Here is a 23,788-nt window from a genome sequence, read left to right as displayed (position 1 = left end):
AAAAAAAAGAAAAAATTCAAAGACCCTCATCTTCTCTCGTGTCGTGTCAGAGGCACTCGCGCACACACACACACACGCACACACACTTTCTCAAGCTGCCAAAGCAGAGTTCAGCCCCATAGACTACTGCTATCGACGCGATCAGGATATTTACCTTTATGTACAGTTTACTATTCAAATGAAGACCAGCAGCACAGAGACCCTGACACATTTTTCTTTTTGTCTCGCACACGCACATCCGCACACAAACACACTCGGGGACAATGCACTTCAGTGGGGTCTCCAATGGCCAAAGGCTGCAAAGCACTTATAGTTTAGGGTATTTTTTTTCCTTTTAAAAGAGAAAAAAAAATTAATCAAAGACAAAATAAAAAAAGACAGAACAGTGCACATAGAACGGGGTGACTTTCAGAATTTTTTAGTTTTTTTCTGTTTAAGAAAACTGGGTGAAAACGGAGAGATTGAGCTTGACTTGAGGATTGTTTTATTTCTTTTTTCTTCTTATTCTTATTCTAACAATGATTTCTGCTCCTTTCAGCCCTCGGCTGGAGCTCTCGGTAGTACCGCCTCTCCGGGGGAGTCTTTCACGATTGTAGGGAAAGAGTGCAAAAGGTGTCACAGCAGCATCGGCGGCGCCACTCCTTCTGTGAAACAATTTATCTCACATTTCAAAAATGGCAAGAGAATGATTGATATAAATAATGCCCTGTAATACGCCTGAGAGATTCAGTTGGAGACTAAGTTGTGAACACTGTAACGGGGGGGATGTGATGATTGCCTATATGCTATTTAAGTGCTATAATTGACTTCTAGTGAATTCTATTTAAGCTTCTACTGGGCCATTGGACATGAAGCGGGAAACCACCAATCTTCTACAGTCCAATATTTACTTTGACGTGCTCTAATGTGGCTCGGCTGGGGAAAGTATCTCAAGAATCGACATTATGTGCATATCGTATATACATTTATACAAATCTACTACTTATAAAATACTTTCGAAAGGCTTGCTTGAGCCCGTCTGGAACTGATTTCGACAGGTCTCACGAGCATTAGTCGGTGTGTGATTGTTGCGCAGGTCACAGGCCACTTCACTGATGTGTTTAAGGCATCTACTTGGGAATTGCATTCGGCGACATCTAAGAATAGTACGGTGTACAGATTCGATACGGCGTGCATCCGTCCTTGGTTGCAGCTCTGCGGGACGCTGGGAAAGGGGGGAGGGGTTTCTACGCAAAAACAGGACGATTTCCTTTTCTTTTTCTTTTAAAAATGATTGTCATACTCAAGTCAAGCCGTCTCTCCTGTGAAAAAAACCATTTTGCTCGTTCAAGATCACACGCTAGCACCCCAGGTGGAAAGTTGAAAGTAAGAGTCACAGTAGACCAATCAGTGACTTTGCAGCCATAGAAAGACCAAGGGTGCATTTTCTTCTATATATATATATCTATAAGTACTTCTAAAAAAATACCCCCCCTCCCCCTAAAACTCCCAAATTCATAATACACTGGAACATGTCTCATCGTCATTCGGTCGGCCTATGTGCTAAAAAAAAAAAGAAAAAAAAGAAAAAAAAGAAGAAGAAGTAGAAGAAAAAAAGACCTTGTCTTACACTGCATAGAAAGCAGTCCCCACTTTGGTCAATAAAAAAGGAAAACACCCACAACAACAACAACATCATCAACAACAACAACAACGACAAACAACGATATCAACAAAATAAATGCATTACAATATTGTCTATCTCCAAACTAGCCTCTAATAATTGACGCATCTATAAGCACTACCTACATAGGCAAAACTTGGTATTGCATAATTTTCATAATTCTGAATTCCACCCTCCACAATAGTAACTGGAAGATGAAACAAAATGAGCATTGAAAAATAAAGGAAAACAAAAAGATGACAGGTTATTAGAAAAAAACAAACAAAAAAAAACCCACCAAAATACTGAAAAAAAAAAAAAAAAAATGCTGGTTGATTACAAACTTTAAAACGGCAACTATACACAGCCTTGATATGCAATGTAACTGTGAGATAGAGTAGTACATGAAGTTAAAAATCAACAATTTCATTCAGAGTACAAAACAATTCTTATCATAAAAATGTTAATTTTTTTTTTTCTATAATGATAAATGCAGCAAAAACAAGTGTAGTGATGTCTCTATATTCAAAGGCAAGGCACGTAATGTGGACTATATGTCATCGTGCAAATTAGGAGTATTGGAGAGATTTTCCTTGTATAAATACGTCTGGACTGGAGAGGCAATGGCTGTGAGCATGCCGTGCACAATTCTAGATTTCAGGGATTTGCCACCACCTGGATTCATAATTTCAGTTATTCGACCTCTTCCACTTTAGGAATAACCTTGCACAAACTGTAGCTTTACCCAGAAGCCTGCGTGCTACATTTGCATGAATAATATAATTTTCAGGAATTAGCACTTCCATATTCTCTTCTTTTTTTTTTTTTTTTTGTAAACATAAGCTTTAGAAGCTGATGGCCAAATGCATATGCTCTTGATCTTATCGTGAACATTCAAAAATAATAATAATAAAAATGCCTCTTTTTGCACACTATGTGTGTCTCATTTCTTTACTTATGTTCTTTTTATTTTTTATTTTTAATACCCCCAAAAAATAATAAGTTAAACAAAAATCTCCCCACAGCCATGGAGAGGGCTCAATATAAGTGCTGGTTTTGATCAGCGCTGCACAGGTAGCTTAATGCTCGCCTTCAACTGCCTTTTAAGCTCGATGTTTTTCTCATGCGAGGAGACGGATATGTGACTGAAATCAAATTCAAATGTTTTCTCAAACACATTTTTTTTTTAAATCCATAAAACATTTAATATTTATCCCCTTTCCTTTAGAGTCCTAGGGCTGACAGACTGATAGCTTCCCTTCAAATATTCAATTGCACTTGCCTCTGTCGCGATTTTCTCATTTCTCCAACTTTTTCTTTTTCTAAAATCCTTTTGAAAAGGAGTTGTGAATTCTCTTTATGAGGGGTCCAATCTCAAGCCTAGCTTTTTAGTGTTTTTTGAAAACTGCATCAAGAGTTTTCAACTCTTACCATAAGTGTTTACATTAATTCTTGAAGTAAGTAGCAGTAAAGAATAAACAAAGTCAACACATTTTTTTTTTCTGAACAAAGAGTCGTATCACAGTAAACTGAAATCAAACGGAAGAAGAAGAAGAAAAAAAAAAAAACACTCTGAATTCACAAGTTTTTTTTTTTGTTTTTTTTTTGTTCCTATGGTGTACACAGTGAATCATTTGATGCGGGGGAAAAAGCCTCTTTTTAAGAGGTCTGAGTCGGAGAGCTTAGAGTGTCTCAACCATCCACCAGACAGAGGTTGTCAATGAGCAGACCACCTCACGTGTGTGTGCGTGCATGTGTGTATGTGTTTGTGTGTGAATGTGTGTGTGTGTGTGTGTGTGTGTGTGTGTATTTTACATCTTCCTCCAACATGGAAAAATAGTAGGAATTGCCGCTAAGAGACTAGAGTGTCATGCAATAAAACATTAAGGCATCTATACATCACAGTATTTGAATGGATTGAAAAGTTCTGCAAACGCAACAACTGACTGGTGGCTGGTGGGTGAGGGGGGTGGGTGGGGTGGGGGTGGGGGCGAGGAGACAGCAGACCTGAAGCTTCTTCTCTTTTTTTTTTTCCCTCTTTCCTCTGCAGCCAAACCTCATCTTCACTTCAGAGCCAGCGCCCATCATCGGGAGGGGGCAGGAGTCCAATGGGAGGGGGGGGGGGGGGGGGGGGGTTAGGTTGGGTTTGATGGGTAGAAGGAGGAGAGGGGGAGGGAGGGGTGGGGGGTGGTTATGCAGCGCCTGCTGCTTTGCTGGTTTCATCCATGGCTGTGGACACCTGTAGTGCTATAGCTCCGCACCACAAACCCCCCCAGACATCCACACCGTCCGCCCTGAAGGAGCCGGGGGGGAGGGAGGGGAGGGAGGGAGCGAGGTGGGAGGTCGTCCGGCCTCCCTGTGATCAGTTCCCTGTCTCGGCGGGGACCAGGGGCTCACCAATGATGTTTATGCTGTAGTTCTGGTGGACATTTGTTGGCAGAATCGGAGTCCCGTTCGACACTTGGAATGGAACTAAGCTCGCCCAGGTACCAGGACTGTGGACAGAGAAAAACAAACAAGGGGGGGAGGAGGGGGGGGGGGTAAATTAATCACACGGTATTCACATGCAGGCAGAATCAGAGTCAACATCAATACGTCGCTGTGCTAACTGAGTTCTAACACTCAGCTAAGAGAGATAACGTTCATCTTTAATGACAAAAAAACTACTGAATTCCGTGCTAAGCTAAGCTAAGCTAAGCTATGTGTGGCTCCATTCAGTCTGAAAGCAGAGGAACAAGTTATGTTAGCGTCATTCCTGCAGCTCTCTGTGACCAGCAGGCCTATTTGGTTTTGGTAAACACACAAAAATGGCAGCACAACCTTGTTAATGTGAGCTGAGGTGATTCCTCTTGATTCCCACCGAGGGACATTATATATATATATATATGTGTGTGTGTGTGTGTGTGTGTGTGTGTGTGTGTGTGGGGGGGAGAGTTTGATTGGTGGCGGAGGAGGTGGTGAAGGGGTTTTGGGTGGGTGGAGGGGTGCAAAAAAATAAAAAGTGTGGGGGTCCCTACACAAAGCTGTCCCATCCCTATTCATCTCACGCTAATGGCAAAACAACACGGTGATTGTTCCTGGGGAGCAACGGTGCTAACTGAAAACGCGAGCGGGAACAAACAGCATGTTGTTCCCGAGGGGTGCTGCGTTACGTAGATGTCAGATAATTAGCTCCCCCCCCACCTCTCTCTCTCTCTCTCTCTCTCTCACACCAATACCCTCCCCTTTTTCTATCCCACAGGCCCCCTGTGTGCACTCATCTAACACCCTTCCACCTCTCCCATCACCCCCGCTAAGTACGAGAGTACCTGTGCTGCACATTTTGCTCCCTACGTTCACCCCCCAAAAGCAAAACCGTCCAATTCAACCAACAAACGTGGAACGTCGGGACAAGCAGTTCAGGAAAACCCCCCCCAAAAAAAAAAAAAAAAAACACAGGGAGGAGAAATGCAGAAAGGGTGACGGGAGAAAGGGAAAGATGGATGGGAGGAAAGGAAAAGCAGCCTGACGGGAAACAAAACACGGACGAGCCTAAAGTGTGACGATGTTGCGTCGCCCAGTCGAAGCCGAGACGGCGGTCTTTGTGGAGCCATTAGACAAAAGTGTCTGCGTTGATAAAAGCTACTCATCAACCAGTCTGCATTTTATACAAATCGCTAGTCGCTGCTCTTTGACTTAAAACAATGAAAGTGCAAATTCAATTGCCCTTGTGTCCCGAGAAGCCGGACCCCCCCCCCCCCCCAAAAAAAAGAAAAAGAGAGAGAGAGAGAGAGAGAGGTTCTATTCAAAATAAAAAAAAACAAAAAACAAAAACACCACTGCTCAGGTTTGAGGCCGTTTCAGGACGCAGAGTGTTAAAAATGAAAAAAAAAAAAAAGAACTTGGAGACTAATCCTCCCCGGCAGTTTCTCTCCTGTCCGATCCGTCCTCATGCTATCCTCTCCTTCTCCTACTTTCTTCCCTCCCTCCTTCTTCTCTCACGCCCTGCCAAAAATCATCGGACAGGAAACGGGGGATTAAGTTTTTCCTACCTTGCTGAACAAAGAGCGCACAGAGCGGCCAAGGACTGCAGCTTTCTCCTTTTCCTGTTCGCTTTCTTTCCTCCTCTCTTCCTCCCTCCCCTCATCCATCCCTCCCCTGTCTCTCTTTCCAGGTAATGGCTTACATTAGGAGGGACCACACAGCTACAAAAGGGCAGTTGCGGCCTTTTTTCTTTTCTTTTTTTTTTTTGGTCTGTGCGGATCGGTTTTAATCTTGTTAAAATCGATGGCTGTCGGTCTGTATCAGCATCTTATGAGCTGAAGCTGTACTAAGCAGGTTTTTGTTTTTTTTCCTAAGTAAAGAATTCCTAATATCAGTGAGTACGGGTGATCAATGGAGGCTTACAGAATTACCTCATTAATATGCATCCTCTGAAATTGTTTAAAATGCTTTTGTGCGCAGGGGCATTGCAACTAAAATGCAATTCTGACCTTTAAAGACATCAGAAGCTGTCGCTTCTTTATATTTTGCGTGTTTCCGGTCGGAGCAGCTCTGGAAGGAGCTCCAAAGGCCTGACCTCCATCGCGGCGTTTCCTCAGGTAACCTTCAAGATGGCCTCCCCTTGCCCTGTCCCACCTCCCAAACCTCACTAATTCTACTCCCTGCAAGCACAGTCCGGGCATACAGCGTGCTTCGTTTAAGGATTAGCTCCCTAAATTAGATTATCTAATGGCATCTTAATGGATTGCTGACCCATTTCCTGCACAATGGCAACATGCGAGTCTGGCAGCTTTTTAATTTGGGAGCTAGTCCTGAAGAGGCATAGCGGAGCGCTCCACTTAAAGGGCAAGCCAGATTAAAAAAAAAAAGAAAAAAAAAAAGAGGTATCCCGACCGATTCCATCTATATGTTGAGCAGTCCGGCGTAAATAATCCATCAAAAAGTGGGGTGGGGGGGGGGGATGTAATAGAATTACAATTCTTGTAACGGAGTAAAGTAAATTCAGTTGGGATCTGTTTTATCCACACTTATTACTGTACGGTCACAGAGAGGAGCGAGGAGGAGCGGGTCGGCCCCAGTGTGAGTGGAAAAAGACCTCAAGCTGCTGCAGGGGACATTTTTCTGTGCTACCTCTGCTGGCCTATTAGGAGGCCTGTTGAGGGGGCTCTGCAGCCAGCGCTCGTGTTTGTTAAAAAAAAAAAAAAAAGTTAGTAAGTTCAGCAAGCACAAATGACCTGTACACACACACACACACACACACACACACACACACACACACACACACACACACACACACACACACACACACACACACACACACACACACACACACACACACACACACACACACACACACACACACACACACACACACACACACACACACACACACACACACACACACACACACACACACACACACACACACACAGTGCATATCCAGGGAAAGGGGAGACGTAACAGGAAAAGGCTTAGCTCAGCTTGCTCGCTCTACCATAGTGAAATGGTTCAGGGCTTTTTTCTCTCCCCCCCCTCCCAGGGGGAGAGATACAGTATGGAGGCGGGGGTGGGAGGGGAGGAGAGAAGGTGGGAGGGGGATGTGGGGATGTGTTCAGTAACTTTAAGTTAAAGAGAGTACAGCATGACTCGAGAAAAACAAAGCCAAACAAAGCGGAGCTTGTTTCGATGCGTACGGCAAATTCTCCTCACATGGCAATAAATCTGACCTGAAACGACTTAAAACATTGATTTTATTTGCTCTGATTAGTTCCATCAAAGTTTTGGCTATGACATATAAATAATTCAGAGTGATGTGGTCGTGAATTCATGAGAGCTATGTCTTCAAAGCGATCTAATATTCATCAACAGAAATACATTGAACAGAAATAAAGTTTAAACCGGCACAATTTCCCCCCAAAGACGTCTACAAATATATGAGCTATTGTTTCAGATTATTATGATTGTTTATTCTGTCTGAAAATCTCATCAACACATGTCGTCATTTTCTTTTGAGAGAAATTTGATCAAAGTTTCTGAAAAATCAAATTATGAGGGAATGTGGGAAAACAACGCAGGGAAAGGTGACATGAGGAAAAAAAAACACGACAAAGGGAGAAGAAAATGTAAAGTTTATGAATAAAAAACATGATCTCACGTTAAATTTCCCACCATTTGTAATTTTTGTACGGTTTCAGCATAAAATATGGCAGTAACTTTGAAAGGTGAAGAAAATTATTACACTCATATGACTTGCAAGGGTGTGTGTGTGTGTGTGTGTGTGTGTGTGTGTGTGTGTGTATGTGTGAGTGTGAGTGAGAGACAGACAGAGGACGTGAAAGAATGAAAAGGTTACCTTTGCCAAGTAATCCCCAAAGTGTCGTCAGTGGCACTGGGGCCATAATGCCTGCCGTTTTGAGTCACGCTCCAGTCACACTTCCTCAGCTGTCAATTGAAACCTAGCAGTCAGATCACTGGGCCAAGACAACTTCCACTGCAGATTACACTAACACTCAGCACTGAATACACACATGCATGCACATGAGCCTATAGGGCAGAAGCAGCACAAATCATAAACACAAATGACTCCAAAGTGAGTCCTAACTGTTAACTGGCATCATGACAACAGTGAATTGACTTTTCTTCAGGGGAGGGGAGAGGGGGGGGGGAGGGGGGGGGGGGGTTGTAGAGGAACAGTGAAAATCAAAGCTATGGGAAGAAAGAAAAAAACACATGCAATCATAAAAAGTGGTGACAGCTAACCTGGAAGCAAAAACAAATAAGTAAATAAAAATAAAATGCAGTTAGTTCGTTAGAGAATGTGAGTGGCATCATGGGTAGTTGATCTGTGAGCTGGGGACTACGTGCTTTTACCTGCCAGTGGAGCCATGCAACCCACTGGATGCATGCAGGCTGTCGATAAGCGCCGCTTTCACTGTGTGAGTGTGCATTCAGGAGTCGGGACGGAGTGCGCATGCCCTCGAGCATGCAGACGCTTTTTCATTAGCTAACTGTTTTTATTGATTAAGGGTCACAATTACTATAAAGTTACAGCACACACACACACACACACACGCACACACACACACAGACATACTCTCGAGTGCGCACGCGCCAACCTCCTCTCCCCTGTTTTTCTTTTCTTGTCTTTTTTTTTTTTTAAAGACATGCCAACCTGACATACAGATTACAAATTACTGCAACAAAAAAGCCACACAAACTGTGTCTCCTTTGCATGCATTATGCGAGCACACGTGTCGGCAATCCAGCTGAGAGCTATCTCTGCCAATACCAACCTAACCTTGCCCCGTGGTCAACACATTCATTTAGTAATGCATCGGGATAAAACTGCACTGTTAGCACTCTGCGTGCAGCGGCAGACGTTTTGCAGAGGCTCTTAAGAGGGATTTAATCAGATATACGCACACGCTGAATATTCAAAGCCATTTGCAGCGGTCAAGAAATGTCTTCCTTTTCCTCTGAACACCTGGATGAACACAACGAGGCTTTCCTACTTATACCACGCCTACATTTTTTATGGTTTTTTTTTCCTGGCGGGGGGGTCACGTCCCTTCTAGTTTCTTTTTTTTTCTGGAACAAACATGAAGAAGCACCAGGAATTGATCTTAAAAGCCTGAGAAATGACACAATATCTGGACTCAGCTCAGCTCCGTTTCATCAATTTGCTTAATCAAACTGAAAGGGAAACGATGCGAACTTGTTCCATTCATCCCGCTTTTCTTGTTGTTCTGTTTTCCCCTTCCTTGGTATTTATTGGAGGTTGTGGGGACTAAACCCCCGCGCTGTTCCTGCAGCACTGCAGCCCTGACAATAGCCTGGGAGAGAATGCGCGGGGCCGGGGCCAGACGCTCGGTGCCACCGCTCCTCCGAGGGGCTCGCCATCTGTCCGCTGGCACCGGCACATCAGAGCGCCGCGCGGGCAACGGGGGGAAAAAAAAGGGGACGGGAGTCGGGGAACGTTAGCAAACAGATGCGGGCAGATTGTGGATTAGGATCCTTCCTTAGATAATACCAAATGACATCTGATCAGGGATCTTTCCCAGAGGAATGCTCGACGGTGGCGTTCCCTGGAGGGGTTAACCAAGGAGAGAGATGAATGGAGGGTTTTCACACGTTCTCTGTCTGGGAATCATAGAGCAGGTGTGGGAGCGTGTGGTGGTGTTGTTCTGTTTTTTTCATGCCTGCTGCGTGTGTGTGTGTGTGTGTGTGTGTGTGTGTGTCCTCTACATAAGTCTAAATAAAAGTTGTATGATTCAAACAAAATGGCTTTTTAATGTAGGAAAGTGTATATATATTTAGGCATTTAAGATACGTTATACTAAGAGTTACCGAGAGCATGGATGCTTTAAATCTGTATGATGCTCCGTGTGTAAAGCAATATGATCAATTGTGATGAACAGTGTATAAAGTACAAAATAAGTTAATCAAAATTAATCTATTATCAGATTTTTGCCTCAAGGCTGATCACATGAAATGATGTGAGCACGTCGACGCACCCAACGTTTAGTTGGGTGCCACATTATAAGAGAGATCTCCTTAGAAGTACTTAAACTCAACTACAGGTTTGATAATTATAATTAAATGAGTTAATTAATGGGTTTTTATTGTAACAAAGCATAGGAAATAAGCATATTTTGGCACAAGTCTGAATTTGTTATATGAAAGTTCAAGAAAGACCTCCTTACTTTGACTCTTTATGATGTATAAACCAATATAATTGACACTATTTTGGTAAAAAGCATCTAAATCTCTGTTCAGATTTCGGGACACTTAAGTGTACAGTCAAAGAGACTAGCACCATATTAATAAACAGGAATCTGCTGGTTCTTACAGAAAGAATGAGGAAAAAAACAAAACACATTTTGTTTTTTGAGTCTTGGACTTTTTCTAAAAGTTGAAAGAAGTGTAAACTTTTTTTTATGCCAGTATCGTATCAAACTTTTGGGATTTTGGTATTGCAAAAAAGAAAAAACAACCCCGTGGAGTCTTAAAGTAATCACCAAAAATTCAAGTGCCTTCTGACTCTTTTCACTTTTTCTAAAAAAAAACAAAAAAAAAAACAAAAAAAAAAACCAACTTAAGAAGAGATGTCTGCCAGCAGCAGAAACGGATGCAGTTGAAGTCATGGCCTCCATCAATCATCCAGCCAGACAAAGAAGAGTGCACCTCCACGGTTCAGTCCCGAGGCTGACCACGCTGGAAAACCTCAAACCTCCGCAACATACAGTAACTCCGCCGAGCGTTTCTCTTTTCACAGCCAAGCCTTAGCAACCGACGGCTGCAGCTCAACAACTACAAGTGTCGGCGAAGCCTTGCGGACGCTCGCACACAATAAACACATCGCAGCCAGATGGGGACAATGACGGAGTCTTCGGTGGAAGTGTTTAGTCCTGAGGGACTTGGCCCAGTGTCTCTCTCTCTCGCTCTCGCTCGCTCCTTGACTCGGCCAGATCTCAGCCCGTTAAATCATAGCACAGAAAACAAAAACAACTGTGACAAGCAGAAGCATGATGAATCAATGCGAGGACTGTTTGGAGTTCCTTAAGCCGACAAGAGCATCCATTCAGCAGGATCCACCATGTAATAACCTCCGAGAAGGGTGTCATTGTGCTTGCAAATCTTTCATTCTTCCGTCCCTTTTGGAGGCCGCTGGTTTTTTTTCTTTCTTTCTGAAACACCTCCCAAATCGAATCCATGGATATCTCATTTAAGTGTCCTCTCCTCTGAGCCACAAAGCCATGCTTCAGGATAATTGACTTTTGGATCATTACAATCACCAGATAGCACAAACTCCTATCAAATCTCCCGTAATTCTTCGCAGGATATTTCTAAATCTGACCCGATTCCTCACTTCAACCCTCTGGAACAAACAAAGGCCTCTGGTGAGACGGGCTTTGGACAACGTTCAGCAGCTTGTGCAGCTCCACTCGGACCGCCGCTGTCTTGTGTGGTCACTTTGTGCCCCTCTGAAAGAAGTAGCGGGGCTACTAGAAAATGTGGACGGCAAACTGCCCAACGTCGGCCAAGTGAGTCCTCGTCCGTCTCCCCCGTGGGGAATTAAAAGCATCCAACGACTGCTGACAAACGTTGCTCCCCCCGTTTCTTTATTTTATGACTGCACTGTTTTTAAAATAAATAAATAAATAAATAAAGGCAGAGAGGAAAAGAAAAGACAGAAAAGAGGAGCAAGGAAACAGAGGCCAGCTTTGTCGTTTTTTTTTTTTTTTTCTTACTGAAGTTACAGAAAAAAGAAAAAAAAAAAGCGAGCTGAGGAGAAACCCAGCGATCATTATGTAGCTGCGTGCAGATGCATTCAATTAGTTGTGGTTGGAAAAGCCTTGGCCTCAAACCAACGCTTTCAATAAGACGGGGTGGGGGAGAGTACTCTCTCGCTCTCTCTCTCTCGTCCGACAACACCGCAACACTCCTAACCTCACACACACACACACACACACACACACACACACACACACACACACACACACACACACACACACACACACACACACACACACACACACACACACACACACACACACACACACACACACACACACACACACACACACACACACACACACACACACACACACACAGGCACAACTGTCCCGGGACATCCCAGCACCAGAACTGGCCGACCGCACGAGGCCAGAGCTACATATTCCATAAATGAGCGAGTGTGCTGATTACAGGTTGTGTTTGTGTGTTTGTGTGTGTATTTGTTTGTTTGTGTGTGTGTGTGTGTGTGTGTGTGTATGTGTGTGTGTGTGTGTGCTTCTGCTGTAATGTGTGGAAGAGGCAGAACTGAACACATTACACTCTCTAATGCACCCGAGTGTCATATCTATCTGGTAGTAGTAAATGAACTCATTCAAAGCTACTTTTTGGACTGTATAATATTATTTACATGTTTTTGCTTTAGAATGGAAACAAAATCAGATATTCCAGGGATTATTTGGCTCAATCTTAGTCGTTCAATGTCTTAAATGCTTGCTAAAATTTGCATACGCTACAAATTGAGGCCTGAATTTTAAATTATTGCTATTTTATTTTCATCAATCTTGTGCTCGCCTCTCATCAGTTCTCTAATTAACTAGAAATGATTCTAAAGAATCATATCTAATGCGACTGGTTTTTATAGAGGGCGGGAGATTTCATACTTGATGTGTGGGGGAGACAGGAGGAGGAGGAGGAGGGGGGGGACAGAAAATGAAAAGATAAGAGGAGCATGTGAACAGAGGGAGAACCTCACCTGTTGCTGGTGGAGGAAGGCGGGATCTCGGGGGCTCAGGCCTACAAAACGATTAGCCGTTGGGGTGCCAGGGGCTGAGTAGCCTGGGTAACGTGCCATCACAAAGAACAGAAATACACGCATGTATTACAATTAGCATTCCAGGAATTGAAATGTTGCTCGCTGCTGTGTGAGGCCCTTCAATATAGTAATTTGGAGCAAGTGCCGTTTTAACGATGTTGATGAACATAAACAATAAGCATATGCAAAAAGAAACCTGTGGCGTCCCGCAAGGTTCCCTTTTGGGATCGTGTTTTTTTTTTTTTTTTTTTTTTTAGAGGCACTTTTTAAAACACAACATAGCATTTTCATGCATTTTTTCAGATGTCAGTCCAGTGTATGTCAGCAAATTCCTGCGTGTCTAAACTTTAGCCGGCGTGCCGCGAGATGTTCAGGATGTGATGAGTGGCAGGTACTGGCGCTCACCTTCTGCTGACGTGGTGATGGGCTTGGTGTCGGGCATGGAGAGCGAGACAGGTCGCACGGCACCGTGATGCGGAGAAGGAGCCAAGACTGGGGTGAAGTGGCCTGGGACCTTTCCAACCCCCTGACCACTGCTGTTAGGCTGCAGGTCGGGTAAAGAAAATAATTTAAAAAAATAAACACGGTCAGAAAGGTCACACAGTTAGTTTGAAAACCCCTCTGAAAATCATCCGACCCAACTTTAAAGTTCTGACAAAAAAAAATTGATAAATAAAATGGCAGCAAAATGAGCACAAAAAATCCCACAAATTCATGCTTTGCTAAACATGTAAAAACTATATTTGTTTTGTTTGGCACTGAACGCTATCACCCTGTGAGAGGACAGACTGTGTCCAGCGGAGCTGTGTTTACAAGCTCTTGTTCACTTGTAAATACGCAGTTAGCCACATCTCAATAAAACCAACAGAAGCATGCAACAAACTCTGTTTTTAACTAAATGATTCGCATAGAACCAGCTGGACATTGTTGTTGTGGGGGGGGGGGTTGTGGTGGCTGAGTGGTGGTGGTGGTAGGGGGGGGGGCATAACTACTCCGCTTGCTCTGACAAACTTCGAATTACCAACAAAAGCTGCCCGCCGCACTCACTTTTACACTTAATGCTCCGCTTGAAGAAAAGGTTTTAGTACTTTCAGCCGCCGTCTTGTCACAGTTATTACTAAAACTCTGGGGGGGCCCGGCCAACAATAGATCCTCGGCCATTGACAATGGATTTCCTACATGATTCTAAACAATGATTTTAATGGCGCTCATAAATGGAATTTAGGAGGACCCGGGCGTGAAAAGACAGCCAGAGCTGTGGAGTGACCTGTTACAATGGTGTGAATGTGGCTGTATGGAGAGAAAGGCAGAGGGACTATATATATGGAGGAACGAAATAAAGGGAGCTAGTGGGAGCTGCTCTTTCAGACGGCTGGAGACTGTCTGGGGCGTTCATTTCGGGGCCGCCCCAAGTTCAAAACTCAAACAGGCCTTTTCGGTGAAGAATTGTGTCCACAGGGTTCCCTCCGATGTGAATAGAATGTTTAATTAGAGTGTAATATAATCTGCGTTAAAGCAAGCATAAAAACATTCTGGCACTCGTCCATGGGATTATAAGCGCTGTGTTATTTGCTGAGCCCCCCCCCCCCCCCCCCCCCAACATCCACCCCATCCTCCTTCCCCCCTCTCCTCCCCTCTCTTTCTCTCTCTCTCTCCCTCCATCCTCCATCCTCTCGGCTCCCCGTTCTTCCCTGCCGGACCCCGCCTCACCTTCCCCACCTCCCTCTCTTTCTCCAGCACCCCAGCAGAGGGCCAGTTAATTCTGCACAAGAGCCGGGCCCCGGCAACGGCAAATATTTACAACCTTTATCATTCCCTGCGGTTTTTCTCTAGAGTAACAGCCCCCCCCACCCCCAACCCCACCCCCCCTCACACACACCCTCCTCTCCTAACCCGCTCCCTGCTCTGGAGATGGAGCCGTCTACGAGGCCTTTGTTTACAGTGAGAACAGCGGGGATATAAAACTCACATAAATATCACACGGCTCTCTCATCTATAGAGACGCCTGCTCGCTCTCCCCCAGCACACTGGCCGCAGTGTGTAGTACGCCGAACGTTATAAAAGCCCCGAGCGATTTGATTTACTGCGACGTCTTCATACAGTTTTGTATGTCACGTGTGACTGCAACTCTGCAACTGCAATAGTTTGGTTGACTCTTTTATGGAGTCATGCGGTAGCCCCGTTTCTTTTTCTTTTTTTTTTTTTCTCTTTCCCCCTTTTCTCAAGCATTACTACAAATATAAGGCTGGGAACGCGCCGCGACCTTTGCCACAAGCATTATATCAAGCTGAATATGTACGCTGCCTTGTCACATGAAGTGGATTCAAAAGTTCAGCCTGGGTTTGTAAGCAGAATGCACTTAATGTACTTACTCGCTCATTATTATTCAATTCGCTGTAGGATATACTAAATTAAAGACACTCGACAATGAAATTAGAGGTTTGACTCTCATAATATCAACCCTGAAACACACCAGATTTAACAGGGTATCATTGACTCTATTCACTAATAAAGGGAGTTATCAGAAGCAAGCTTCCAGTAAAGCAGAAACAAGCGAAATTGAATTAAATTCTTCGTTTACAATTGCACTGCAATCCCACAATAATGACTAATGCCCACAATAATTCATGTTATCTTCAATCTTGAGGTCAGACGGGAGTCGAGCCGAACAAGATAACAAAGACCGACTAGAGGCCACGAAACTCGTGCCAAAACCTCCCCGACTTCTGGCCTGAAAACTGGCTTCCTGCCTTCTTGGAGCGAACACACACACACACACACTGACACACACGCTGACACACACACTGACACACACACTAACACACACACTGACACACACAGAAATACTGACCTGGCTGCTCTGTGGGCTGGACGGGTCATATGACGGCACGTAGCTCTTGAGGGGATCAGCAGGGTTGAGGTGAGGTGGGTAGCGGATGGTGGTGTGCGAGAAGTAGGGCGATGGCGCCGGGGGCAAGATAGCCGAGGCCGAGAACTGCAGGGGCGAGTGCGGAGGGGGGCTCCTCGTCGATATAACTGCGAGAGAGAGTGAGAGAAAGAGAGAGCGAGCGAGCGAGAGAACAGAAGAGCGGAGAGGAAGATAAAGATTGAGTGTGCGTGAGAGGGAGTTCAGATAAAACAATCATCATTGATCTCTGAAGCTAAATTAAGTAGCATCATGGATTTTTTTTTTTTTTTTGCACTCTGTGTACGAGGACAAAGCAGCTGGGAGTTTAACGGATTTTTTAGGAAGCGGAGCCCGAGGTTGAAGTCATCCGAAACTCACCACTGTGTCCTACACCTGTTAGGCCCGGGTGATGAGGCTGAGGAAAAGTGCTGAGTCGTGGTGAGGAGTCCTGCGGGGAGGTGGGGCTGAAGAGCGGCTTCTCCGGCTTCTTCATCGTGGGGGAGGACATGTCTGCTGATGGGAAAAAACAAACAACACGCGGGATACAAAAGATATAAATATGTGGGAGCATTTATGAATCACATCTGAGTGTGCAGTCGTTTTGGGTTTATAGAATTATTGTGGTGCGCATGCTTTCCTCGCAGCAAGACGATATGTTAATTCACATTGTGACTCTCACTGTGTGCGCATTGGTTTAATCCAGGTTCTAGTTTCCTCCCACGGTCCAAAAGCCTGTGTTTGCTGATTTTGCATTTGCTTGTAGGTGATCTATAGTCCGGTGGGATCAGCTCTTGTATAAGATGAATGCATGGATGCTCCAATGAGGCTAAGTCTGGTTCACAACAAGGAAAGCTTGTCCAGGGAACGTCTTACTCTTTCCCACCGTAAAACTGTGAATAACCTTGAGAATTCAACATTGGCCGAACGTAATATTAATAAAATACTCAGAGGATCCAGAGAAACATTTATACTTGGGGGATAAGGCTGAAAACTCGTATTGGGTAGCAGTATTCTTTGGCCCCGCAACAAAACCTAGACATGATTCAGGACTGTAAATACAAGCTATTACTCAATTGTGCAAATAAGAAACCAGATATCACCGCGGTCTTCTCAGGACCTGACCTCATTTAAAATGGACAGATGCAAAACTTAAACGTGTCTGATGATTCCCGAGAATAAAAAATGCGATGCTATTCACAGACTCTGTAGCTGCGGTGACCTGCGAGGTTAAAGCTGAGAGGGAAGATCCAGCTTTGCCATGCCTGCACGGGTCAAAAGCCAGCATTCGGTATGAGAGTGGATTTCTGCACACGATGCGGCTGATTTGCACCACTGCGAAGGCTCAATTAACGCTGCGCAATATGCACAGCTTTTCCAGAAACAAAAACATTTTTTTATTATAATTTTTTTTTTAAAAACCACATTTGGATGCAGCGTGTGCACCAGCCAGTATGGTTCTGAAGTAATAGTCCGGCTGCTGAACTGACCTGCTGTGCACCGCACAATGAAAAAGAGAGACACGTGAAATAAATCAAGAGCAAGAAGACCAAGAGATACTGAGCAACTTATATCTCACGGTCCAAAAGGTCCCCTCAGTTTCTCGCATGCCTCCAAGCTTCAGGCTAAGTGGTAAACGTGCACCTGTCCACACTTGTTCGGGAACATCCAATTCAAAGCAGGTATTCATGATTGAGATCAAACCGTCTTGCTCAATGCTCATGATTTGCACATTGACAATTCATTTTTTTGTTCCCCGTCAACAAAGCATCCCCACTTCTCTGGAAATGATCCAGATTATTTTTGTTTTTTTGTCTTTTTCAGATTTGTTGTGGGTGAATTAATCACAACGTTTCCCCACTGCGTCTCCCGATGCTTCCATTTCTCACCAATGAAAGGAATGAAATGGCAAAAGTGAATTATGGTTCAAATTAAGCAGAATCTGATTGGGATTAGTGTGATCAGGGGACCTTCTCTTCGTCAGCAAATGCAATTCGCAGTGAGAAATGTACTTGGCAAATTACACGCAACCCCCCCCCCCATCAGCGGGTCAAACTCACACATAATTTCGGTAATCGTGATAAACCGTCGGACATCCCCGACAAATGAAGAACTGCGTCTTTTGTCATGTCTGAGCAGACAATTAAATCCAGCAAAGTGACTTGTAAAGCAGCTGGTCGCTCAAATAGGATTTAGGAATTTCAAGACCCTCACGTAATCTTAAATGGAATATTACACTGTTACATCTGCTTTGCGTCGGCCTTACAGGACGACCGACAAGCTCCCGTAATTCCCCACGAATAATCCCGAAGGCTCCGCGGAAGAAGTGAAATTGGTTTGGGAAGATTTCGTCGACTTCTCGAAAACCCGACTCGCAGTTTTTAAAAAAAAAAAATTTCAACGGTGCTGCTTCTGCTCAGGTCTGCGAGTGTATTAACCAAGAATAAGGAGCTGGATCTTCTGATTTCCCCCCCTGTGATGGGGAAGGATCCACCCAATCAACACTCGTCCCCGGAGAGGAGAGCGACAAAGGTGGCTGGAATTCGGGGGGGGGGGGGGGGGGATTTCCCAGTCCGAGGTTGCAAGAGGATACAGGCTTAAGTGCCTTCACTTTGTGTCAGAGGGAGAAATACCTCCGAGAAGATTTATATCGCTGCTTAATGTTTCCATTTAAAAAAAAAAAAAAAAAAAGGGGGAATATTTCTTCACAGCGGAGGCATTTAGCTTTTCCTCTCTTCTGCTAATTAACTCCTTCAGAGGCCGCCGCCAGAAATTAAACTGGACAAATTAATTAACACTTTAAATAGAAAGGTCCAGTGTGTCCTTGCATTTAGACCAGATTAGCTGTCTTTTCGTCGGTGATAAATTTCATAAGAAATGGATAAATGTGAGCTGAAGCCGTAAAAAAGTCCGTCGTTGGGAGCTTGCAGCTCTTTCCCAGAAGAGAAAAGTATTTCTCGCACTACATGGTGAGGTTTTGTCGAACGACAACCATGTGCAAGGAATGACTGCTTGGCACTTCGGGAGGACTCATATGGGTTTAATATCGGCCCACTTCTCATTTATTCTCTCTTGACAGAATAATGGCCGTCTTTGGAGAGTTTCCTACCCACTGCTTTCCCTTTCTCCTCACCCCAACTGTCTAAGTTTACGCAGAGCAGCACTCCCGGGCCTTGTGCTCGGGGACACGCTGAAAATCTCATGTTAGCCACATTGGCTTGTGGCTCCTTCCCACCAGAGTTTTCCTGGTGTTTTCCCTCTTTTCCCTTATTTACTACATTTAAAAAAAGTTCTGGCTGAAGCGAAAAGCGAAAGAAAAAAAAGCAAGACGGATGGTCACATTTCACCGCTTGAATAAACTTTGGCTGCACGATATTAAGTAAACATGCCATGTGTGATGAGTTTGAGATGACGATATGATTTGCAATAATTGATCACATATTGCATGTTTAACTAAGTTATGTGATGTTAGTGTCTATGAGAGCAGCGCTCTCTTTACACTAACTTACCCCAAATGTGACAGGTTTTTTTCTTGTGTGTAATATATTCATGGGATATGAAATAATTAAAGCTGTTCAATCAATTAAAACTTTTGTGAATTATTCAATCGCACCTTTTTTCCCCCCTACATATTTAAAGTTCAGGTAAACATAATTTAGTGCGTTAACGTCAGATTTCCGATATACCTCGCAGCTCCAGACTAAAACGTTTGGGACGGATGAATCCAGGCTCTGGCAGAGTCAGCGGAGGGTGAGAATGATCCGGAGACACGGGACAGTGAGGCCTTAATTAAAAGGGCGCCGGGTTGCGCCGGTGCACCGGGAGACGGCGTAATGAGACATGCAAGCTGTCCTGAGTTCTTCTCTCCAAGAGACAAAAAAAAACACAGCGCTGGTGTTCCTCTGACGTACACCTCTCTGTCACTTTCCTGATCCTTATTAGGTGTGCTTTGTGTATTAATTACTTTATAATTGTCCTCTTCATTAAACTTGATTATCAACACTCCACTGACAGGTATTGCCTCTGAAGAGCAGCCAAGGTGTTCTTAATGAGAAATCATTTGACACATCTGCCCTGCAGGTCTAAGTGACGAAAAAAAAAAATAAACTAAACCAAAAAAAATAAACCCTCTCTGAGAGTCGATCATGAGTTGTGTTGTTGTTTTGTCAGCAGAGGGAACAAAAGCACACACAGTTTGTCACAATGGCCAGAGAAAAGAAATACATCTTAACTGAAGCCTCAGTCCTAAAATTATCTTCAGGACATCTGGATTCATTTTGATTTCATGGAGTGTCAGAAAGATGCCGCTATATCACCCGACCCGAACACAACTGTTTGCATGCACAATGAAATTCAGATTATTCGTGTGATCGTGTAAACAGCGTGAGGTGACATGCTTTATCAGACGGCAGCCGGTATCTGATTATGAGAAAGTGGATTCCCACACATAGATTTCCCTCCAATACGTGTCTTTATGAGTAAATACTCACAACCCCAACATGTGCAAAACAAGGGACAGAAACTGGAGTGACATCAACAAGTCAAACATGCAAAAGCAGAAAGCTTATGAGGATCCATGTCAAAATTCATGTTTACTTTCATGTTAGAAGAAATTAAAAGCCCTCAGCACAGTTGATGTTAAGTTCAACAAAGAAAAGTGGCACTACTCTGTTAAAGGACTGAAATGTGTAAACCCATACAATTATTATGATTATGTGATTATTTCCAGCGATCAGATTTTTGTCACCTGAACGTTCTCATTGTGTATCTTTGACGTTACTGAGAAGCTTGAATTGCAAGAAGTCCATCTTGTATTTGGCCATAACATTATTTTTGGTACTTTATGAAACTTCCAGTAACTGTGACTGTTAAATTGTAATTTTCTAATACATCATTGTTAGTCGGAGCTTCGATTGTCAATATCTTAAACAGGGAATCTGCGATTGGAAATGAACACTCAAATGCTCTTAAATATGTAAGATAAATAAATAATACTCTTTCTACTTTACTTTTGCTTCAACAACCGAACTTGAACTTGTAATTTGAGGACAATTGAAGTAATTTTCCCCAGCTCCAATAGTATGTATACTTACTACTACTACTACTGACACAAGAAGAAGTCGTTATGACGACTCATGACTGTTGTCACTCACTTTAAAAGGCAAGGTTGGCCAATTTGTTGACGTCTTTGTTTTGAAAATGTGACATCACAGAAACAAGATCTTTCCTTGAACTTTCCTCACCAACTCTACTTCGAACAATATTTTTCTTGCGTGGAACGACAGGCTTGCATGTTTATGACTTGTGGTGCCGTCCCGCATTAACGTCAAGTTGTCACGGCAAAGGCATTTCAACCGAGGCCGGGGATGCAGTAAAATGATATAATTGTCTAAAGGACACTAAAACGCAGACGTCGTAAACATGCGCACGGCGTGCTTAATGTTAATGACAAGTAACGTCACGGTTATTGACAGAGTCGTGTCAGTCAAATGCGCGGCTCCTTCAAGTCGTCAGCCGGTTCCCTTTGTTCCGGCGACAGGTGTCAGAGAATACAGATTTACGCTCGAACACGGGTTCAAATAAGTCCAAAGCTTGGTAAGACTGTTGGTGCTCGGGGCTATCTCTGACACGGCACGTGCTCTCAAGAGGGTTGAACAGGTTCGCACGTGGATAGATGCGTCGGGTGTACAGTAGCTTCTGACGAGGTGCGCTGTTTGAAAAGAGCAACGCGAGGCGTTTGCTCTGATCGGATCTATTTGCATGGAACTAGGATGGGCGATCTGCATATCCTCCAACAACTTCTGTCAACACGCTCATAGGGCCGCACTGGGTTGCACTGCAAATGTTTATACAACTGCATGAATGCAACGGAGGGTGTAACCGAGAGGAGCGCAGCCATGCCTGCCGAAGGTAAAGGGAAGTATGCAAATCATATCTAAAAAAATAAAATAAAAAAAAATTTAAGTGGGGAATCACCTCCGTCTCGGTCGTGCCAGTTTGCCCGGCTGCTGGCTGGTGAGCTGGGTGACGAGTAGAAGTCGGGTCCCGTCGGGCTGGTGTCCATGTTCTCCTCCATGTTGACGGTTTTGGGCCTTTTGCTGCAACACATGGAGAAAGTTTAGAGAGAGAAGAGACTCAGTTTTGGATGCCACAGACTGCAGCACGGTGTCGGCGCTGATCTGGTCGCAGTTGGAATGAAAGTCTGGCAAAGATTAAGCGACACTCTGGGAGGAAAAATAAATAAAGCTTTCATTCACATTGTTGACAAGAATAAAATGATATGACAGAGAGCATGCTGAATGTGGAGCCAGTGCCAGTAATGATTAGCTTTGTTTAGCATGAAGGCTGGAATCTAAACGGACACACAGTTTTTTCTCGTGACAGTACAAATTCAGACTAATTATTCATAAATATTGAGCTTTACGAGTCTTTGCGGGCACAATTTCACTTTTTTCCACCTTGCAAAGCGGAAATATGCGAAGGAACTGTTTTCTTCATTTGATTAGCATTAACTACTACTTAAGAAGTATAACAAGGACGAGTCCAAGTTTCTTATAATGATGTTTTCATTAAATACTTACACTGATTTATCAGTTTTTGAGCTGAATCAAGCTTTTTAGTTGTAGAAATTGCCTTTTAGTTTACAAAACCTGGTGGGAAGCTATCAGGATTGTTTTCCTCAATAAGACATGCATCCATTCTAAATGTTGTACAACTCTGCGGACCAGCATTTCTGCTACAGAAAAAGGGTTTTGCTGGCTTTCATGTGGCATCAGAAAAAAAGAACAAAGTCACCGTTTCCACGTTACGATAAGAGAACAACATTCTCTCAAACAAGCATCTGCGGTGTTGCAGCTTTGAACCGACCTGCCGGGAGGTGAGGAGAGGGAGCGGTGCAGCCCCACGCTGGAGTTCAGGTCATGATAGTAGGGTTGGCTGGGCATGTCAGCCATGGAGAAGTTAACCGCTGCGCCGTGGGTGATGGGCACTGTAGAGGACACGGGGAGAAAAAAAGCAGAGGAGGGGGGTTCAATGTCACAGCACTGTCAGTCCGAGTGTCGTCTTATCCCTTATCCTCGCATCGAGAGAGACGCACAATTAATTGCACAATAGCTTGACTGACTGTTATTGACGCTCTGCGTTTAGGGGGCCTTGTATATCAAATTAAGCGCTCCCCATTCTCCCGTTAACTGTCTGACCATCACCGGCGTTCCTTTTTTTTTTTTTTTGCTGAGCACTGATTAACAAGTCTGACGACGAGGCCGTGATTGCGAGGAATAAAAGAAGTGCTTCAAGACGCGGCGGCCGCAGCATATTGCCTCCAAGGATAAATAGTTGTTGTTTTTATGGTGGCGCAGCTTAATGGCAGTTAAAATGTGTCAGTTCGGCATTAAAATTCACATGCCTCCCCGAAGTAAATCGCACAAACTTTCACTTCCTTTTTTTTTTTTTTCTTCTTCACTATATTACTTAGCAGTTTCCTCACATTGGTGATTTACGGTGTAAAAGGTGTTGTTTTTCCTCTCTGCGGTCAAGGTGAGGGATATTGTTTCAAGGGAGGCCGGGACTGTGTTTACAGAACAAAAGGGGTTCACCACCCATCCTCTCTCTCTCTCTCTCTCTCTCTCTCTCTCTCTCTCTCTCCCTCTGCAGTGTGTGGCCGCGAGGCAGCCTGCAGCTCATGCGGTTGGTCGGTTTGGAGTGGATGAGAGGATGGAGTGTGTGGCGCCGTCTGTTGTGGTCTGAGGTTCACCACTGGCACGATCCCTCGGCCAGCCTCCGCCCTGGCAGCCCACTGCAGCCCTGGCAAAGGCCCCTGCCCGCTGCTACCCATTGCGGGCTGTCTGTGGAGGAATGCATCCGGCCCGAGGACGCTGAATACAACACCATTGTTTTGTCTTTTTTTTTTTCTTTCCATTCATGGTTTAGG

The 23,788-nt window shown here is 44.2% G+C and overlaps 1 protein-coding gene across 9 annotated transcripts in view; it reads right to left on the bottom strand.

Annotated features, from left to right (window-relative positions):
- Nucleotides 1–2,474: 2,474 nt before the first annotated feature.
- Nucleotides 2,475–23,788, bottom strand: part of LOC308124005 (nuclear factor 1 B-type-like) — a 69,420-nt gene continuing 48,106 nt past the window's right edge. For 2 of the 9 annotated variants that reach the window (XM_080486762.1, XM_080486763.1), the window contains 8 exons: nucleotides 22,726–22,846; nucleotides 21,835–21,956; nucleotides 16,240–16,374; nucleotides 15,805–15,989; nucleotides 13,359–13,497; nucleotides 12,894–12,976; nucleotides 7,977–8,065; nucleotides 2,481–4,137 (listed from right to left, as the gene is read on the bottom strand). In XM_080486762.1, coding sequence (XP_080342888.1) covers nucleotides 4,005–4,137; nucleotides 7,977–8,065; nucleotides 12,894–12,976; nucleotides 13,359–13,497; nucleotides 15,805–15,989; nucleotides 16,240–16,374; nucleotides 21,835–21,956; nucleotides 22,726–22,846 — 1,007 coding nt within the window. In that variant the 3' untranslated portion in view covers nucleotides 2,481–4,004. Of the gene's footprint in view, nucleotides 4,138–7,976; nucleotides 8,066–12,893; nucleotides 12,977–13,208; nucleotides 13,498–15,164; nucleotides 15,990–16,239; nucleotides 16,375–21,834; nucleotides 21,957–22,725; nucleotides 22,847–23,788 lie in introns of those variants that run through there. The other 7 variants (XM_080486765.1, XM_080486764.1, XM_080486767.1 and 4 more) reach the window with 7 other exon arrangements.

This window comes from Lipophrys pholis (assembly GCF_963383615.2).
Source record: "Lipophrys pholis genome assembly, chromosome: 18".
Lineage (NCBI taxonomy): Eukaryota > Metazoa > Chordata > Actinopteri > Blenniiformes > Blenniidae > Lipophrys > Lipophrys pholis.
This window is presented reverse-complemented; position numbering and strand designations above follow the sequence as displayed.